We start from the raw sequence: 15221 nt of genomic DNA, 5'->3' as shown, positions 1-15221 counted from the left end.
TCTGGTCAAGCCTAAACTATGTGGTGGCTAGACACCGAAGGTGCAAACTTCTCACACATGTCCAGGTCAATTTTACCCCGGCCAGCGGCCGAGATAGAGGAAACTGGGCAATAAAAGTGAGAGGTTTCCAGAAACGAATCGACAAGCGTGTGTGAATGTGAGAACTCTCCTTAATTGGCATATAGGGGGCACCCAATACATCTGGGTTTTTTTTCCAGTTGTTGCTAAATGGAATGGCTGGGAGACAGGACCCAGATGCAGTCCTGGCTCTTCCAAAACTTAGCATCAGGGCCTGGGTTTGAAGAGCTATCAGCTGTTGAGGGTTTGCGTGGTCCCAGCGCTGCGCCAGGCGTCTTACAGGCATGGCCTCGTGTGATCTGCACAATGTCCCAGGAAGTACGCGATATGCTTTCATTTTAACATGAAGAGACCGCAGGTGACGGAAGTTCAGTAAGGGCTCGAGATCAAAGGTAGTTAGACGGCGAGGGATTTGCATCCAGCTGGAGAAATCACTTGCTTCTCTGAATCTCCATTTCCTCAACTATAAAAATGATGGGGTAGACCTAGATAATTCATTCAGCAGGTTTTAACAGACGGCCTAGTAAGTGTCAGATACGGGGAGGGTTAGGAATAGAAAACTTACCAACTCACCTCAACTCTTGCAGAATCTGTAGTCAGACCTCACAGAGTTATTTTCTCTGTAAGTTTCTCTGCAATTTGGTGTGATTTTACTTAATCAAAAATCCCACACATTTGAAAACAGTCTAAGGGTCATCAGCAGATGGGTGATAAATGAAATGTCTATATAGACTATTATGTAACAAAAACGGAAGAAAATTCTGGCACATACTATATATAATAAAGATAAACCTTGAAGATATGATGCTAAATGAGATAAACAGTCACAGAGGGACCAATACTGTATGGTTCCACTTATATGGGTACCTAGAGTGTCAAATTCATGGAGACAGAAAAGAGAATGGCAGTTGCCTGAGGCTGAGAGATGGGGGAATGGGGAGTTACTGTTGAAGGGGTACACAGTTTCAGCTGACAGGAAGGTTCTAGAGATGGATGGTGGTGATAGTTGCACAACAGTGTAACTGTGCTCAATGCCATTGAACTCTACACTTAAAACGGTGAAAATGCTACATTTTAGGTATATTTTACCACGATTCAAAAAAGAGATTAAAAAAATTCTGTGAGAGGGGCACCTGAGTGGCTGAGTCGGGTAAGCGTCCGACTCTTGATTTCAGCTCAGGTCATGATCTTGTGGTTCGGGAGATCGAGCCCCACATCAGGCTCTGACGTGCAGACAGTGCAGAGCCTGCTTGAGATTCTCTCTCCCTCTCCCTCTGCCCCTCCTCTGCTTGGGCTCACTCTCGCGCTCTCTCTCTCCCCACCCTTCTCCTGCTCAGAATAAATAAATTAACTTAAACAAAATTCCACGAGTGCTACTGTGCAGAACAATGCTTATACCCCATAAGTGGCAAAGTAGTCTTGGTGGACAAAGGAGAAAGCCAAAACATGACCGGAAAACGGTTAACTAAGTTATGCAGGCTGACAAGTTGTGCATCGGCCCAAGCCACCTCTTCCTTTTCTAGGTATTTAAAAGAGGGTTCCACTAGGCGTTAGGCTTATCTCACGATCCAGGTAAATTCTTCTATGCGATTAGTTTCACAAGGTGCAAGCATCTTGGGACGACATTTCTGGCTGTGGTCAACTTCTCTCAAGTGAAGCTTGGTTTGTGGAGAACATCATTTCCCGAATTCTATAATTTTCTACCCACTCACTATAACTGAATATTCAAGATGGCACACATCCAAAAGGCAGCCTGATTCCAACCCAACTGAACAGGAACTGTTTTAGCAAATCTCCAATAGAATTTTGCCCACAGGCGGTCTTTGAAATATATGAGCACTTCTTCAGCAGACCAGTAATAACAGCTACTCAATCACTTGAGTTAACTCAAGTTTTTGAAATGCCTTTTCATTAACAATCAAAATGTTGCCTCAAATGAAAAGCCTAATAGGATGGGAAGGGACTTTTCGGTTGCAGGTATTTCTAAGTGCTTGGTCATGCAGAAGAAATGAAAGCACTCAGTTAGGTCTGTGAAAAGGATAGTTTCTATTTTCTTCCCCTCTCCGCCAATTACATTGTAAGGCTGTACTTTCCTTTATTATGTTGTCTAGCTGTATCTGCGAGTGTAGGTGGAAAACATCATCTAATGTTAACGTCAGAAATACGCTAATATTTACCCCTCAAATCTCCTTGGCGTACTAAGAGTTCCATCAACACCAACTGCTATAGTCTATGCAAGAATATTTGACCAAATTGTGCAAATCCTTTCAGTAAAACAAAAAGTTCCTCCAACTATTTGTGGTTATAAGTAATCACGTTTGTTGGGTTGAGATTAGGGTAAAAAAAAAAAATCTATTTTAGTTTCCAGAAACATGAATGAACTCTCAAACTGCCAAGAGAAACTGAAATTCTTTCAAACCATTTTTTCTTGAAAGGTGGAAACGAAACGAGCCTTAAGGATATTTGTCTTGGTTTTTATTAGTCTCATTTAAGATAAATGGAAGACCGTGTTTTTTGACAACAGGGATACTGTTCTTGCTCTGAGCTAAGGGGTGGGGAGGCTTACTTGTAACAGGTCATAATAATTCAAAGAATAAGTACAGTCAGTTCTGCTATAACATTTATTTTAAACACGAATTTGTTCCCACATGATTAATATACAAGGGAACAATTTGAACTTAATTCAAATATCCTAACTTTGCCTTGGCTTATGCAGGATCTCATCCGTAAGAAACACTAGGTGGATGCAGAAAATTGTCCCCAGTTCCAGAGAGCAGCACAGGAAGACAAAAACACATGCGCTCACCTCGAATGCCTACCAGAGGACTCAGTCCACCTGCATGCATAGTATGTGCCACACTCATCCATGTCGGGTGACTTCAAAAGAATCCCTTGGGGCACCTGGGCGCCTCAGTCGGTTAAGCGTCCGACTTCGGCTCAGGTCATGGTCTCCAGGGTTGTGACTTTGAGCCCTGCGTCGGGCTCTGGGCTGACAGCTCGGAGCCTGGAGCCTGCTTCGGATTCTGTGTCTCCTTCTTCTCTCTCTGCCCCTCCCCAACTTGTGCTCTTTCTCTCTCTCTCAAAAATAAATAAATGTAAAAAATAATAATAAATAAATATTAAAAATATCTTTCAAAATAACCCCTAAACTGCATTCCTGTAGATGGTTTCCTATTTTTTCTCTTTCCTCTTAGCCTATCTTGTATTTTCCCTCTCTGTTCTTGGTTCTTTTTCCTCTTTTATTGTTCTTTTTGCTGACTCTTTCTCTCCTGCTCCCTTTCTCTCTTCCTCTCGTATAGAGGGTGGCAGGTGTAGCAACCAGGGGGCTTCCATGAGCAACTTCAAGGTCAGGTTTACTAAGCAGGCATGTATTTCTTAACCATTGAACAAGTCTAAGTCTGTGTCTTCATTTTTCTCAGATTCCAATCTTTTTTTTAATGTATCACTGATGACGTTTTTGAGTGTTGTGCTCAAAACTCATTTTTCCTATAAGCCCTGTTTCCCCCGCCCCCGTGATTTTGCACCGTGAGCGATTTTTAGGAACACGCATGTCATGTGTCGCGTTAATGGCAGTAAAAGGAGTGGACTCGGGAGTGAAACTGGGTTTCAGTTTCAGCTCTACCGCTATCTGTCTATGTGGCCTCGGATAACTAACTTTACCCTTCGTCCATTTAATATTCTTGCGCGAAAACAGGGGTATTATCCTAATACCCACGTGATGGGGCTGTGAGCGAGGATGGGGCTTAAGCCAGTGCCTGATATGTGGTAAGTACTCCAATATTACTCGCTGTTAGTGTTTATTTTTTAGCATTTTTGTTGTTGTTGTCCAGGCACATATTTAGAAAATTGACAAGTGTTAGGGGGCCTGGGTATCTCAGTCATTGAGTATCTGACTTCGGCTCAGGTCATGATCTCATGGTCCTTGAGTTCAAGTCCCATATTGGGTGAACATGAACGAGCCCTACTTTGGGTAAAACACGAGCCCCACTTCTCTCTCTCTCTCTCTCTCTCTCTCTCTGCCCCTTGCTCACTTGTGCTCTCTCTCTCTCTTTCTCTCTCTCTCTCTCTCTCAAAAAAAAAAAAATTTACAAGTGTTAGATACATAGTATGTTTACAGCCGTTGGGAACCAGTGAGGTCACAAAGCTTAAGGTGTCACATTGGTGATGTCACGGTCTACCATGCTCCCAGGTGAATCTGATCGATATAGATATTTTAAATAATGTTCCTAAGTTTTGACTCAAGATCTAACCATCATAAAGAGGAGAACTGGTAGCAGGAAGTACACACGAGCTCTGGGGAACGGCCAACAGCTGCTTTTGTGTAGCAACTCCGCAAACTTTGACTCACTTTGCTTTTACAAAATGCTGTCCACCTTGAACAGTTTCCCTGTTAATACCTTCTGACTGATCACTAATGAACAGCACCTTCAAAATGGGCAAACTCATTAGGACTCGGAAAAAGTGACAACCCAGGTCTCGGTCTTCCCTCCCACGTTAAATTACAATGAGTTGAACAGATGAATGCTCAAAATCACCATATTGAAACTGAGGAGGACACAAATAAATGGAAAGGGATTCCACGCCCATGGATTGGAAGAATTAGTGTCGCTAAAATGTCCATATTACCTAAAGCCATCTAGAGATTCGCGGCAATCCCTATCAAATGTCAGTGGCATTTTTCGGAGAACAAATGATTCCAAAATGGGTATGGGACCACAAAGGAGCCCAAATAGCCAAATCAATCTTGAGAAAGAAAAATAAAAAGCTAGAGGTGTCACAAGGCCTGATTTCAAACCATATTACAAAATGACTGTAATCAAAACAGTATAGTATGGTAATCAAAACAGTCACGTAGACCCATGGAACAGAATACAGAGCCCAGAAATAAAACCTATGTATCTATGGTTAATTAACTTACACAAAAGGAAGCAAGAATATATAATAGGGGAAAAGACAATCTCTGCAACAGACACTGTGGGGAAGAACAGATAACCACATGCAAAAGAATGAAACAAGACCACCTTCTTATACCATATACAACAATTAGCTCAAAATGGATTAAAGACCTGAATGTAAGACTTAGAAGAAAACATAAATGATAAGCTCCTTGACATCAGTCTCGGTAATTTTTTTTTTTTTAATCTGTCCCTTGAGATAAGGGCAACAAAAGCAAAAAAACACAATAAAATAAAAACACAAAACAAACACAAAAACAAAACCAAACGGAACCACATCAGACTAAAGAGCTTCTGGAAAGCAAAAGCAACCATTAACATAATGAAAAGGCAATGTACTGCGTGGGACAAATATTTGCAAAGGATATATCTAATAAGGGGTTAATATCGAAATATATAAGGGACTCATACAACTCAATAACACAGAGCCAAACAATCTGATAAAGAAATGGGCAGAGGATCTGAACAGACACATTTCAAAGAAGACATCCAGATGGCCAACAGGCACATGAAAAGATGCTCAACGTCACTAATCATCAGGGAAATGCAGATCAAAACCTCAATGAGGTATCACCCCATACTGGTCAGAATGGCTATTATCAAAAAGACAAGAAATAACAAGCGTTGGCAAGGGTGTGGATAAAAGGGAACTCTGACACACAATGAGAACGCAAATTGGTGCAGCCGCGGTGGAAACCAGTATGGAGTTTCCCCCCCAAATTACAAATAGAACTACCATATGATCCAGCAATTCCACATCTAGGGATCTATCCAAAGACAATGAAGACACTAATTTGGTAAGATACCTACACCACGTTTATTGCAGCATTATTCACAATAGCCAAGATAGGGAAACAACTGAACGACCACTGATAAATGAATGGGTGAAGAAGTGGTATACATACACAATGAAACACTACTCAGCCACGAAAGAAGAGTGAGGTCTTGCCATTGGCGGACCTTGAGGGTATTAGACTACGTGAAATACGTCGGTCAGAGAAAGACACATACCGTATGATGTCACTTTTACAAGTGGAATCTAAAAAACCAAACCAAACCAAATCGGACCAAGACTCACAGATACAGAGAACAGAGTGGGGGTTGCCAGAGGGGATGGGGTTCGGGGCGGGGTGCGAAATGGGTGAAGGGGATTAAGAGGTACAAACTTCCAGTTATGAAATGAGTGATGAGGATGTAATAGACACCGCAGGGAATCCAGTCAATAATATTGTATTAACTTTGTGTGATGCCAGATGGTAAATGCCCTTACCGTGGTGGTCGGGTCCCAATGCACACAAATGCCAAATCACTATGTTGTCCACACGAAACTAACAGAATATTGTGGGTCAATTATGCTTCGATAAAAAAGTGGGGCGCCTGGGTGGCGCAGTCGGTTGGGTGTCCGACTTCAGCCAGGTTGTGATCTCGCGGTCCGTGAGTTCGAGCCCCGCGTCGGGCTCTGGGCTGACGGCTCAGAGCCTGGAGCCTGTTTCCGATTCTGTGTCTCCCTCTCTCTCTGCCCCTCCCCCGTTCATGCTCTGTCTCTCTCTGTCCCCAAAATAAATAGACGTTGAAAAAAAAAATTTTTTTTAAAATAAAAAAAAAAAGCAACGAAGTGGAAATAAAATCACTGTGTTCCCACCTTCTAAGTTGTTGTCATTGTCGAGGGGGCAAGAGAGGAGAAGGAGATAGGGGAGGGAGGGAGGGGGCATGAGAACAACGATAGCAACACAACAACAATCATAAAGAGATATGGAAATGAGTAGTCCAAGTGAGATCTGCTCATTACGTATAGTGATCAGATATGCTATTTGAGGAATAGCTTCTACACAAGCAGAAAACTATTTAACAGGGTTGCTCCTAAATTATCAGCGATCTTAAATGGTTTTAAGAAAGATCTCATTCAGTCATTATGATAAAAGCTCTTGGAGGGGAAAACAAATAGAGACATTCAAATAAAAGTACTCAATGCCACGTAAAAGAAAAAGTACATTAAATTGTGCCAAATCCCATAGTGTAAGTTCTTTATGAAATCCACCCACATAACAAGCCTTCATTAAAAACAATTCCAGCCAAGTCCTACACCCCAGCCTTGAACACATATCTCCCCCAGTATTGAAAAAAACTTTACGTGACCTCATAAAAAGTGTCGGCATAATAAATGTTATTTAGGCTGGAGGAAAAGTATTCAGTGAGGACATCAGCAAATAAAAAGGTACTAAAAGCCATGACAGTTCACCTCTTCTCAATAGCCTTCTCCCTTGGTTCGAAACCTTTCTCCTCTTCTCCAGTGTCCTAAGCAGTTACGGCTGGCCCAGGGAATGTCTACACAGAATCCTGTTCTCATGGCTAAGGGAAGAGAGTGGAAGAGCCACAAACTGCCCCTTCCCACACCAAACAGTCTTGTTTCTCCAACAGGATCCATAGGAAGCCAGACTTCATCAGAAACCACAGCTAAATTGACAGTGTTGTGCTGGAGGACGGGGTGGCCCTGGACAAAAGCTAACTCCGATTCCATTCTAAGTCTCTAAGCTAAGTCTCTAGACAGAGTAAATGGTGGACAGGCACTATAGACTCCCCAGGCCTGGTCAACAGGTTTCCTTCCTCTCTCCTTCCTCTCTCCTTCCTTCCTTTGTTCCTTCCTCCTTTCCCTCCTTCCTTCCTTGCTTCCTTCTCGCTCTCCCTCTCCCTCTGCACAGATTTGAGAGAAGGCTTGCTTCCTAAGTGCAAGAAGGTTATCCCTTCCAAATAAAGTGGTGCCTCCACTACTAAGAGCAACCTCTTTTCTAAGCTATGGTAACGCGCAGAGCATCTTTCAATGTGTTTCACACCACCAAGCATGTGAAAACCTCCTTCTCTCCTCCACCTACCCTGATGCTGTCTACACTATCACGCACTAAAGGAAGAGTCTCTGTAGACTGAAACACACAAGAGCTGGGAGGTCGGGGATCAACATTCTAATCCTTGTTCAGCCACAGCTTTTGAACAATGCTGAATGCTCTCCACAAAGCTATGCTTAAGGCTTCGGCTCTTTAAGTCTTAAACATTAAGGGTGTGATACTCACTGGCTTTTTAACACAGTGGACAAAGGTGCTTGAAAAAAAAAATGTAGCTCTCTAGGATAGGATAGAAAAAAATAAACTGATGTCACACTCAATATTTTACTCATTTTTTCCACTAAATACGTATGTCCTCGATGGCCCCCAAGATGATATTATGTAGCATCTCTTATAGTTCAAAGGTGACATTCTGTAGCAGGGAATTCACTTCTAACTGGACAGCATTATGAACTATTTAAAAACTTTCCTAAAAGGTTAAAACAGGCCGTAAACTGTATCTGGGGACAAATCTTATGAGGCTTTCAAAGGCTCTGTTATAGATCGTTTAGGAAGATTAAAGAAACCCCCTCTACCTATGAGAGTTCCTTCTCAGTCATTGTAAGGCTCCATTAAACATGAAAAGAGGCCCTTACTGTCTACTTTCCAACTACAGATTTCTATCTCTCCACAAATTGTATCAGTGGCTGCTTTACTTCCAACTTTTAAAACTTGCTTTCTTATTACCTCGTCTTACCTGTGAATGCTATTAGAAGCCATATATAGAAATGGAAAGTACAGCTCCATTGTCCTTTTGAGTCTGGATCTCATGTCCCTTTCTTTCCCTCTTTTTTCTCTCTCAAATGTCAAGTGTACAAACTTAGATGACCAGGATGTCAGGCAAAGAAGCTGCGGTGGGGAGGGAGGGGCCGGGGGCTTGGAACGAAGGATCTGGGCAGGAATGCTAGAAAGAGAGGGCAGCAGGAGTAAGTACAATGACATTTTTAAAAATTTCAGGAAGCAACTAGGGATTCAGAAATGGATTTCTAACTGGCACGGGAAAGGAAAAAGACCTATATATTTCGGATCAATACAATCGCTCTACGTATGGGAAAGAGAGGCATATAACCTTTGCAAGGTGTAGCCAACATCTGGGAATTCTCTTACCTAAATAAGTTTGGAAGGATATCTTCTCCGAAATAAGCCACTCTGAGGATATTGGGGACCGGGCTAAACAGGTCAAAGTACATTGTGTTAATGCCTCTAAGATTTTTTTTTTAAATTTTTTTTTTCAACGTTTATTTATTTTGGGGACAGCGAGAGACAGAGCATGAACGGGGGAGGGGCAGAGAGAGAGGGAGACACAGCATCGGAAACAGGCTCCAGGCTCCGAGCCGTCAGCCCAGAGCCCGACGCGGGGCTCGAACTCCCGGACCACGAGATCGTGACCTGGCTGAAGTCGGACGCTTAACCGACTGCGCCACCCAGGCGCCCCTCTAAGATTTTTTTTTTTTAATTTTATTTTAAATATTTATTCTTGAGAGAGAGACAAAAACAGAGTGTGAGTGGGGGGAGGGGCAGAGAGAGAGAGAGGGAGACACAGAATTTGAAACTGGCTCCAGGCTCGGAGCCTGTCAGCACAGCGCCCGATGTGGGGCTTGAACTCACAAACCGTGAGATCATGACCTAGGCCGAGGTCAGGCACTTAACTGAGGCACCCAGGCGCCCCCAGATTATATTTTTAAGCAACCTCTACACCCAACGTGGGGCACGAACTCACAACCCCAAGATCAAGAGTTACATGCCCCACTGACTGAGCCAGCCAGGCGTCCCTGTGTTAATGTCTCTGAAATCTATGTGTATATCAGCGATCTTTCCCAAAAAGGTTTCCATTTATAAAAATCCTAAAACAAATCTACACCTGAGCTGTGGGGATGATGTACGAATGTGGTATACAGATAAAATGTGCTATTTTACAGGGAAAAATGAGGAAGCCATTGAGGATGGCTGTCGAAACACATTAGTTAGACGGGAATCAGTCACGCAGAGTGCAGAAAGTCAGAAAGGTGCTTCTGCCTGGTTGAAAAGTGACTGACGGGTATCTCTATAAATGTTTGGACTTTTCCTCCCCCACCCCCCAGAAAGAATTCTTGCTTAGAAGGAGCCAAGTCACAAGCTCTGCCCCTTAGGTGTGGTGAGAACTCGTATTGGCAGGTGGTTAACGAGTGGCCCTTTTCCCATTTTCAAATTCTGCACATGAGGGGCGCCTGGGTGGCATAGTCGGTTAAGCATCCGACTTCGGCTCAGGTCATGATCTTGCGGTCCATGAGTTCAAGCCCCGCATCGGGCTCTGTGCTGACAGCTCAGAGCCTGGAGCCTGTTTCAAATTCTGTGTCTCCCTCTCTCTCTGACCCTCCCCCATTCATGCTGTCTCTCCCTGTCTCAAAAATAAACGTTAAAAAAAAATTTTTTTTTAATTCTGCACGTGAAAAATTGAGGATTATTAGAGAAGCCGGCTACAGAATTATAACAAGAAGATAGAAATGGATCGAGGAAAACAGACTGACTCTGTATCTTAAAAGAACACCGATTTTCAGAGTCTTTGTTGGGCACAGGTGCTGTAAGTGGGAAAAAAAATTGGTTATTCTTCATTGAGGAAAGAACTAAATACAATGAGTTTAACCATTCAGTTAAACCGCTCTGTGAAAATTGTGATCTGGAGAAACAGAGCGAGTCACCTAGCAAAAGTACGTGAAGAGCAGGCTGTGACGCGGAGTCCCTCATCTAAAGGGGGTCTGGCCTTTTCTAGGTGGAAAGGGCACAGAAGTGAAAGCGTTCTGGTGAATTCCAGAACAAAGCATCATTTACTTCTTCCTGTTTGGGTGCCTCCCACTTTGTCCGGGACTTTTCTTCCCCAAGTGCCCTTCCTCCCAGCATCCTTCTTCACCCTTCCCCTTCCCTAATTATGTGTTACCTCAGATTTTAGGTGGATTCACCGGAAACAATCCAACTGCATTCAAAACAATAATACTGGAATCACCGCTTAAAGGTTTTTTTTTTTTTTTTTTTTTCCCCCTCATTAAATTTCTGCTGCAGCAAACGGACCAATCTGTTCATTTTGGGGAAAGACTTTAGGTAAGACACAGTATGGTTAAATGACGACCACTCTCACCCAGCAAATTTGGAGGAGGCCGGTGAGGATGACAGTCTCCTTTTTATGGACTGCTTACCACGTGCCACATCCTGTTGTACAAACTCTTCATGTATTTTCTCATTCTTCTACTAATGCTGGGTGGCGGGTAGATATTAGCCTTATTTTAGAGTTGATGAAACACAGGCACAAGCTCAGAGCCTCAAACAGGGGCTGGCAAACGACGGCCCCTGGATCAAGCCTGACCCTAAAGTTTTTCTGGAAAATCCAAACCCACTCGTTGACATAGTGCCTGGGGCAGCTTTCGAGCTACAAGGGCAGAGCTGAGCAGTTGTGAGACCTTAGGGCCCAGAAAGCCTAATATTTACTCTCTGGATCTTTATAGAAAAACTCCATCAAAGCCCAGTATAAAACATGGTTAATTCACTGATTTAAAAAAAAAAAAAAAAAAAAAAAAAAAAAAGGCAAGAACATCTGGGCAGCTTGGAATAGAACTTTTACTGAAACTTTCTTAGAAAAAAATATTCTAGGGGCGCCTGGGTGGCTCAGGCAGGTAAGCATCCAACTTCGGCTCAGGTCATGATCTTGCGGTTCATGAGTTTGAGCCCCATGTGGGGCTCTGTGCTGACAGGTCAGAGCCTGGAGCCTGCTTTGGATCTGTGTCTCCCTCTCTCTGCCCCTCCCCTGCTCGTGTTCTGTCTCTCTCTCTCTCTCAAAAATAAACAAACATTAAAAACTAAAAAAAAATATTCTGTCTTCATCGGTTCTTTCGTGTTCAGATCTTACCTATCTCCTCTCACTAAAGTTTATCAACCAGTCTCAGAAAAAATAACAGTGTTCCTGGAACACCAGTGCGGTAACTACTGGTTTCTTTCTTGGTGTGTGAATTTTGATCAGGTGAAAAGATTTCCAAGAAGCAAAAGAAAAAGGACAGACCAAAGAAAGCTTCAACAGCCATGACTTTCCCGAGAGGTTGCAAAATTTTTGGCAATTTCACAGGTATTTCTTCTCAAGTACAAATGACATCATTGCTGAAATTAAAAAGGAAATTGGCCTGGTGGATTCTACATTTGGTATCACATATTGTTTTGGTTGAGCATCAATTGATTTTTCTATTTTTACCGGGAAGTTATGTCATAACTATTTTTAGTAGACGGGGTCTGGTTCTGTCATTTATGGAACTCAACACACAATTATGCCTCAGAATTTTCTTCTAAAGCTCAAAGAACGCATATATTCGGGGCAGAATGTGCTCCTCAGCAAATATTCTCCTATACTCCGAAACATTTTAGATTAAAAAGTCTAAAACAGGAAGTGGGTATTAGCAAAGGAAAGAACTTGGTATATTACCAGGAAGGAAAGTGGCTATAGCTTTATGACATAAATTTGCCTTAGAAATATTAATATTTTTAATCATCAATTGACAGGGAGTTAACATCTGTGCTGCTCTGGTAATTTTTACTTTATCCTTAAGCACCTATCTATAAATCGGGGCACCTGGATGGCTCAGGTGGCTACGCGTCTGATTTCGGCTCAGGTCGCTAAGCGTCTGACTTCGGCTCAGGTCATGATCTCACAGTTCATGAGTTTGAGCCCCACACTGGGTTCTGCACTGACGGTGCAGAGCCTGCTTCTGATTCTCCGTCTCCTTCTCTTTGCCCCTCCTCTGCTCGCACACACACATTCTCTCTCTCTCTCAAAAATAAACATTTAAAAAAAACAAGAAAAAAAAAACGATCTATAAGTCAAAGTCAATTAATAACTCAATCTCCAGAGTACATGGTTTGGCCCATAAAGCTGAGCTCAATTCACACGGAGCCAAAGAATTTAAGCAAACTTGTTTGTAATAAAAGTGACCAGAAAGTAAATGCCTGAGACAAGATAAAGCCCACGGTTTTTCCCTTCCCTCTACCCCCTTCCCCCAACACCAGCCAATAGAGAATAGCATCGAACAGAGGCTCCCAAGCTCGCCTGAATCTCTTGGGGATCTTCCACAATCTCTCTGCCTGGGCCATACCCCAGGCCCGTGAAATCACAATCTCTGGAGGCGGGACACAGGGATCAGTCCGGTCTGGGAAGCTCCCAGACACCAGTAGATAATTGTGATTAAGGTGCAGATAGCCTGAAGGACTCAGCCAGACTACCCCAGACATCTGCAGGTCGGGGCACTTAAAGTGCTCTGGCACCTGGGAAGCACTTGGAGCTCTTTGGTGTAGGAGTTACTACCATAATGCACTGGCGGGGGGGCAGGGGGTGCACTGGTCCCAGCAGTCTTGCTTCTAACACATCATTAGCGCGTTAATGCAAATTATCAAGAGGATTTTAACACAATGCGTATGGCCTTCGGGTTCCTCTTAAGTTACGATCGTTGGAACATTCACCCTACTTCCGCATCTTGGGAGACAACGCATCTCTGATACCTAGCTTTGCTCTTTATTTTGCAAGCATATTTCTCCTGCGTGACCAACTTTGAAAGACCAAAACCGAAGGAAAAACTGCGCCTTACCTCCACGATGCTTTTCAAGTCTTGCACGTAAGTCCTTTCGGTCTCCAGAATTTCCTGGACAACCCTATCCACATAGAGGAGCTTGGGGCTGGTGGCCGACTCCGCACCCGGCTGGGTCGCCCCGTTGGCCTCCATTCTGCGCTGGGCCCGGGGCTGCCCTTCGTCGCCCTCGTCGGCGTTCTGTTGCCCGGCGGCGCTGTCCCTCTGCAACTCGCCGCTGGAAAACGGCCTGGCCGGAATCAGCTCCAGTTTTATGGCCCCGGCTTCCTTATCTTGGTGAAACAAGCCCAAGTGGCTGTTCGAAACTAAGGTCATCCTGCTGCCGAAGGAGCCATGGCTGTCCCTGGAAGAGGCGGAGGACGACGTGGAGCCGAAGCTGACGGGGCGGTCACTGTCAGAGAGCTCCATGGCCTTCAGTTCCTGGGAGCGGGGATGCCTGGCTATGGTCTTGGGATCTGGAATCTCTGCTACAGCTGATGGCACTTCAAGACCTAACTGGTGCACATCTACAGTCATTGGGGGTGGGAAGGAAAGAACAAAAGAAAGAAAAAGGACAAGGTGAGCACGTATTTTAAAATTGTATCAAACAAGGTTTAAAGGCGGTTAAAGCCTTGCCCAAATGTATATACGGTCAGAAGTAGAAAGGTGGTGAATTCGTTATAGAAGGAAATGCAAAGGCGCCCTTGGGCGGTTGAGTTGCAAAGTTTGAGTTTCTAAAGCATCAGCCGGGAGCAGGTGAGAAATGCAGAGCCTGGGGCACGACCTCTGCATTTTAACAAGATGCCAATGCCACTGGCGTACTCGGGAAAGCTCGAGAAGCACTGCATCCACCGTGGCAAAGTGGGATCACCTGGAACAACTCGTGCAAGCGGATTCGCCCAGATTTACTAAATTAAAGGCTCCGCGGTCAGGGCATAGGGACTCTATAGCTTTAACAAGCATCACGAGGGATTCTTACTTCAAACACACCCTCCGTGATTCTTACGGAATTTTATGCAACACTGTTCTACGTTTTCAGTATTGCACTCTAATTCCACAACAGTTTAAGCCACCTTCCTGCAGTCATCACTATTTAACAGATGCTGACAATTTTACATTTTACTTGGAGACAGCATGAAAGAAAAAATGTTGTGTGGATAAGCCTTTTCTAATACTGGGCAAGGAAAGCCAAAATATTAAGACCTATACTTTCTCTCAAACTTCCTCTCTCAACACGACATTTCTCTCAATCTCTACTTGAAAGTTGACATCGTAATTGGGGTGTATATGAAGTTATGCTATGACAGAGTATATTTGTTTTTTTTTTTTTAACGTTTATTTATTTTTGGGACAGAGAGAGACAGAGCATGAACTGGGGAGGGGCAGTGAGAGAGGGAGACACAGAATCGGATGCAGGCTCCAGGCTCTGAGCCATCAGCCCAGAGCCTGATGCGGGGCTCGAACTCACGGACCGCGAGATTGTGACCTGAGCTGAAGTGGGATGCTTAACCGACTGAGCCACCCAGGCGCCCCCAGAGTACATCTGATTAACTACAACAACCCCCCCCCCCAAAGTTAGATAACACGGCAGTGTAAATATACAATTAAGTAATATAGAAACTCGCTTATGAGAAAAATTATGCATTTTTAAAGAAATGGAGCTGTTAATGTTTAGAAGACGGCATTAAGAAGAGAATATCTAATGGCAAAGTCAAAAGGTCACTTAATATATGTAG

General features: G+C 43.6%; 1 protein-coding gene across 7 annotated transcripts in view; it reads right to left on the bottom strand.

Moving 5' to 3' along the window:
* The window catches only part of PLEKHG1 (pleckstrin homology and RhoGEF domain containing G1), a 237951-nt gene that overhangs the window by 88400 nt on the left and 134330 nt on the right, over positions 1-15221 (bottom strand). For all 7 annotated transcript variants that reach the window (XM_047858247.1, XM_047858243.1, XM_047858245.1 and 4 more), the window contains one exon: positions 13507-14012. In XM_047858247.1, coding sequence (XP_047714203.1) covers positions 13507-13914 — 408 coding nt within the window. In that variant the 5' untranslated portion in view covers positions 13915-14012. The remainder of the gene's footprint in view (positions 1-13506; positions 14013-15221) is intronic.

This window comes from Prionailurus viverrinus, chromosome B2 (genome assembly GCF_022837055.1).
Source record: "Prionailurus viverrinus isolate Anna chromosome B2, UM_Priviv_1.0, whole genome shotgun sequence".
Taxonomy (NCBI): domain Eukaryota; kingdom Metazoa; phylum Chordata; class Mammalia; order Carnivora; family Felidae; genus Prionailurus; species Prionailurus viverrinus.
This window is presented reverse-complemented; position numbering and strand designations above follow the sequence as displayed.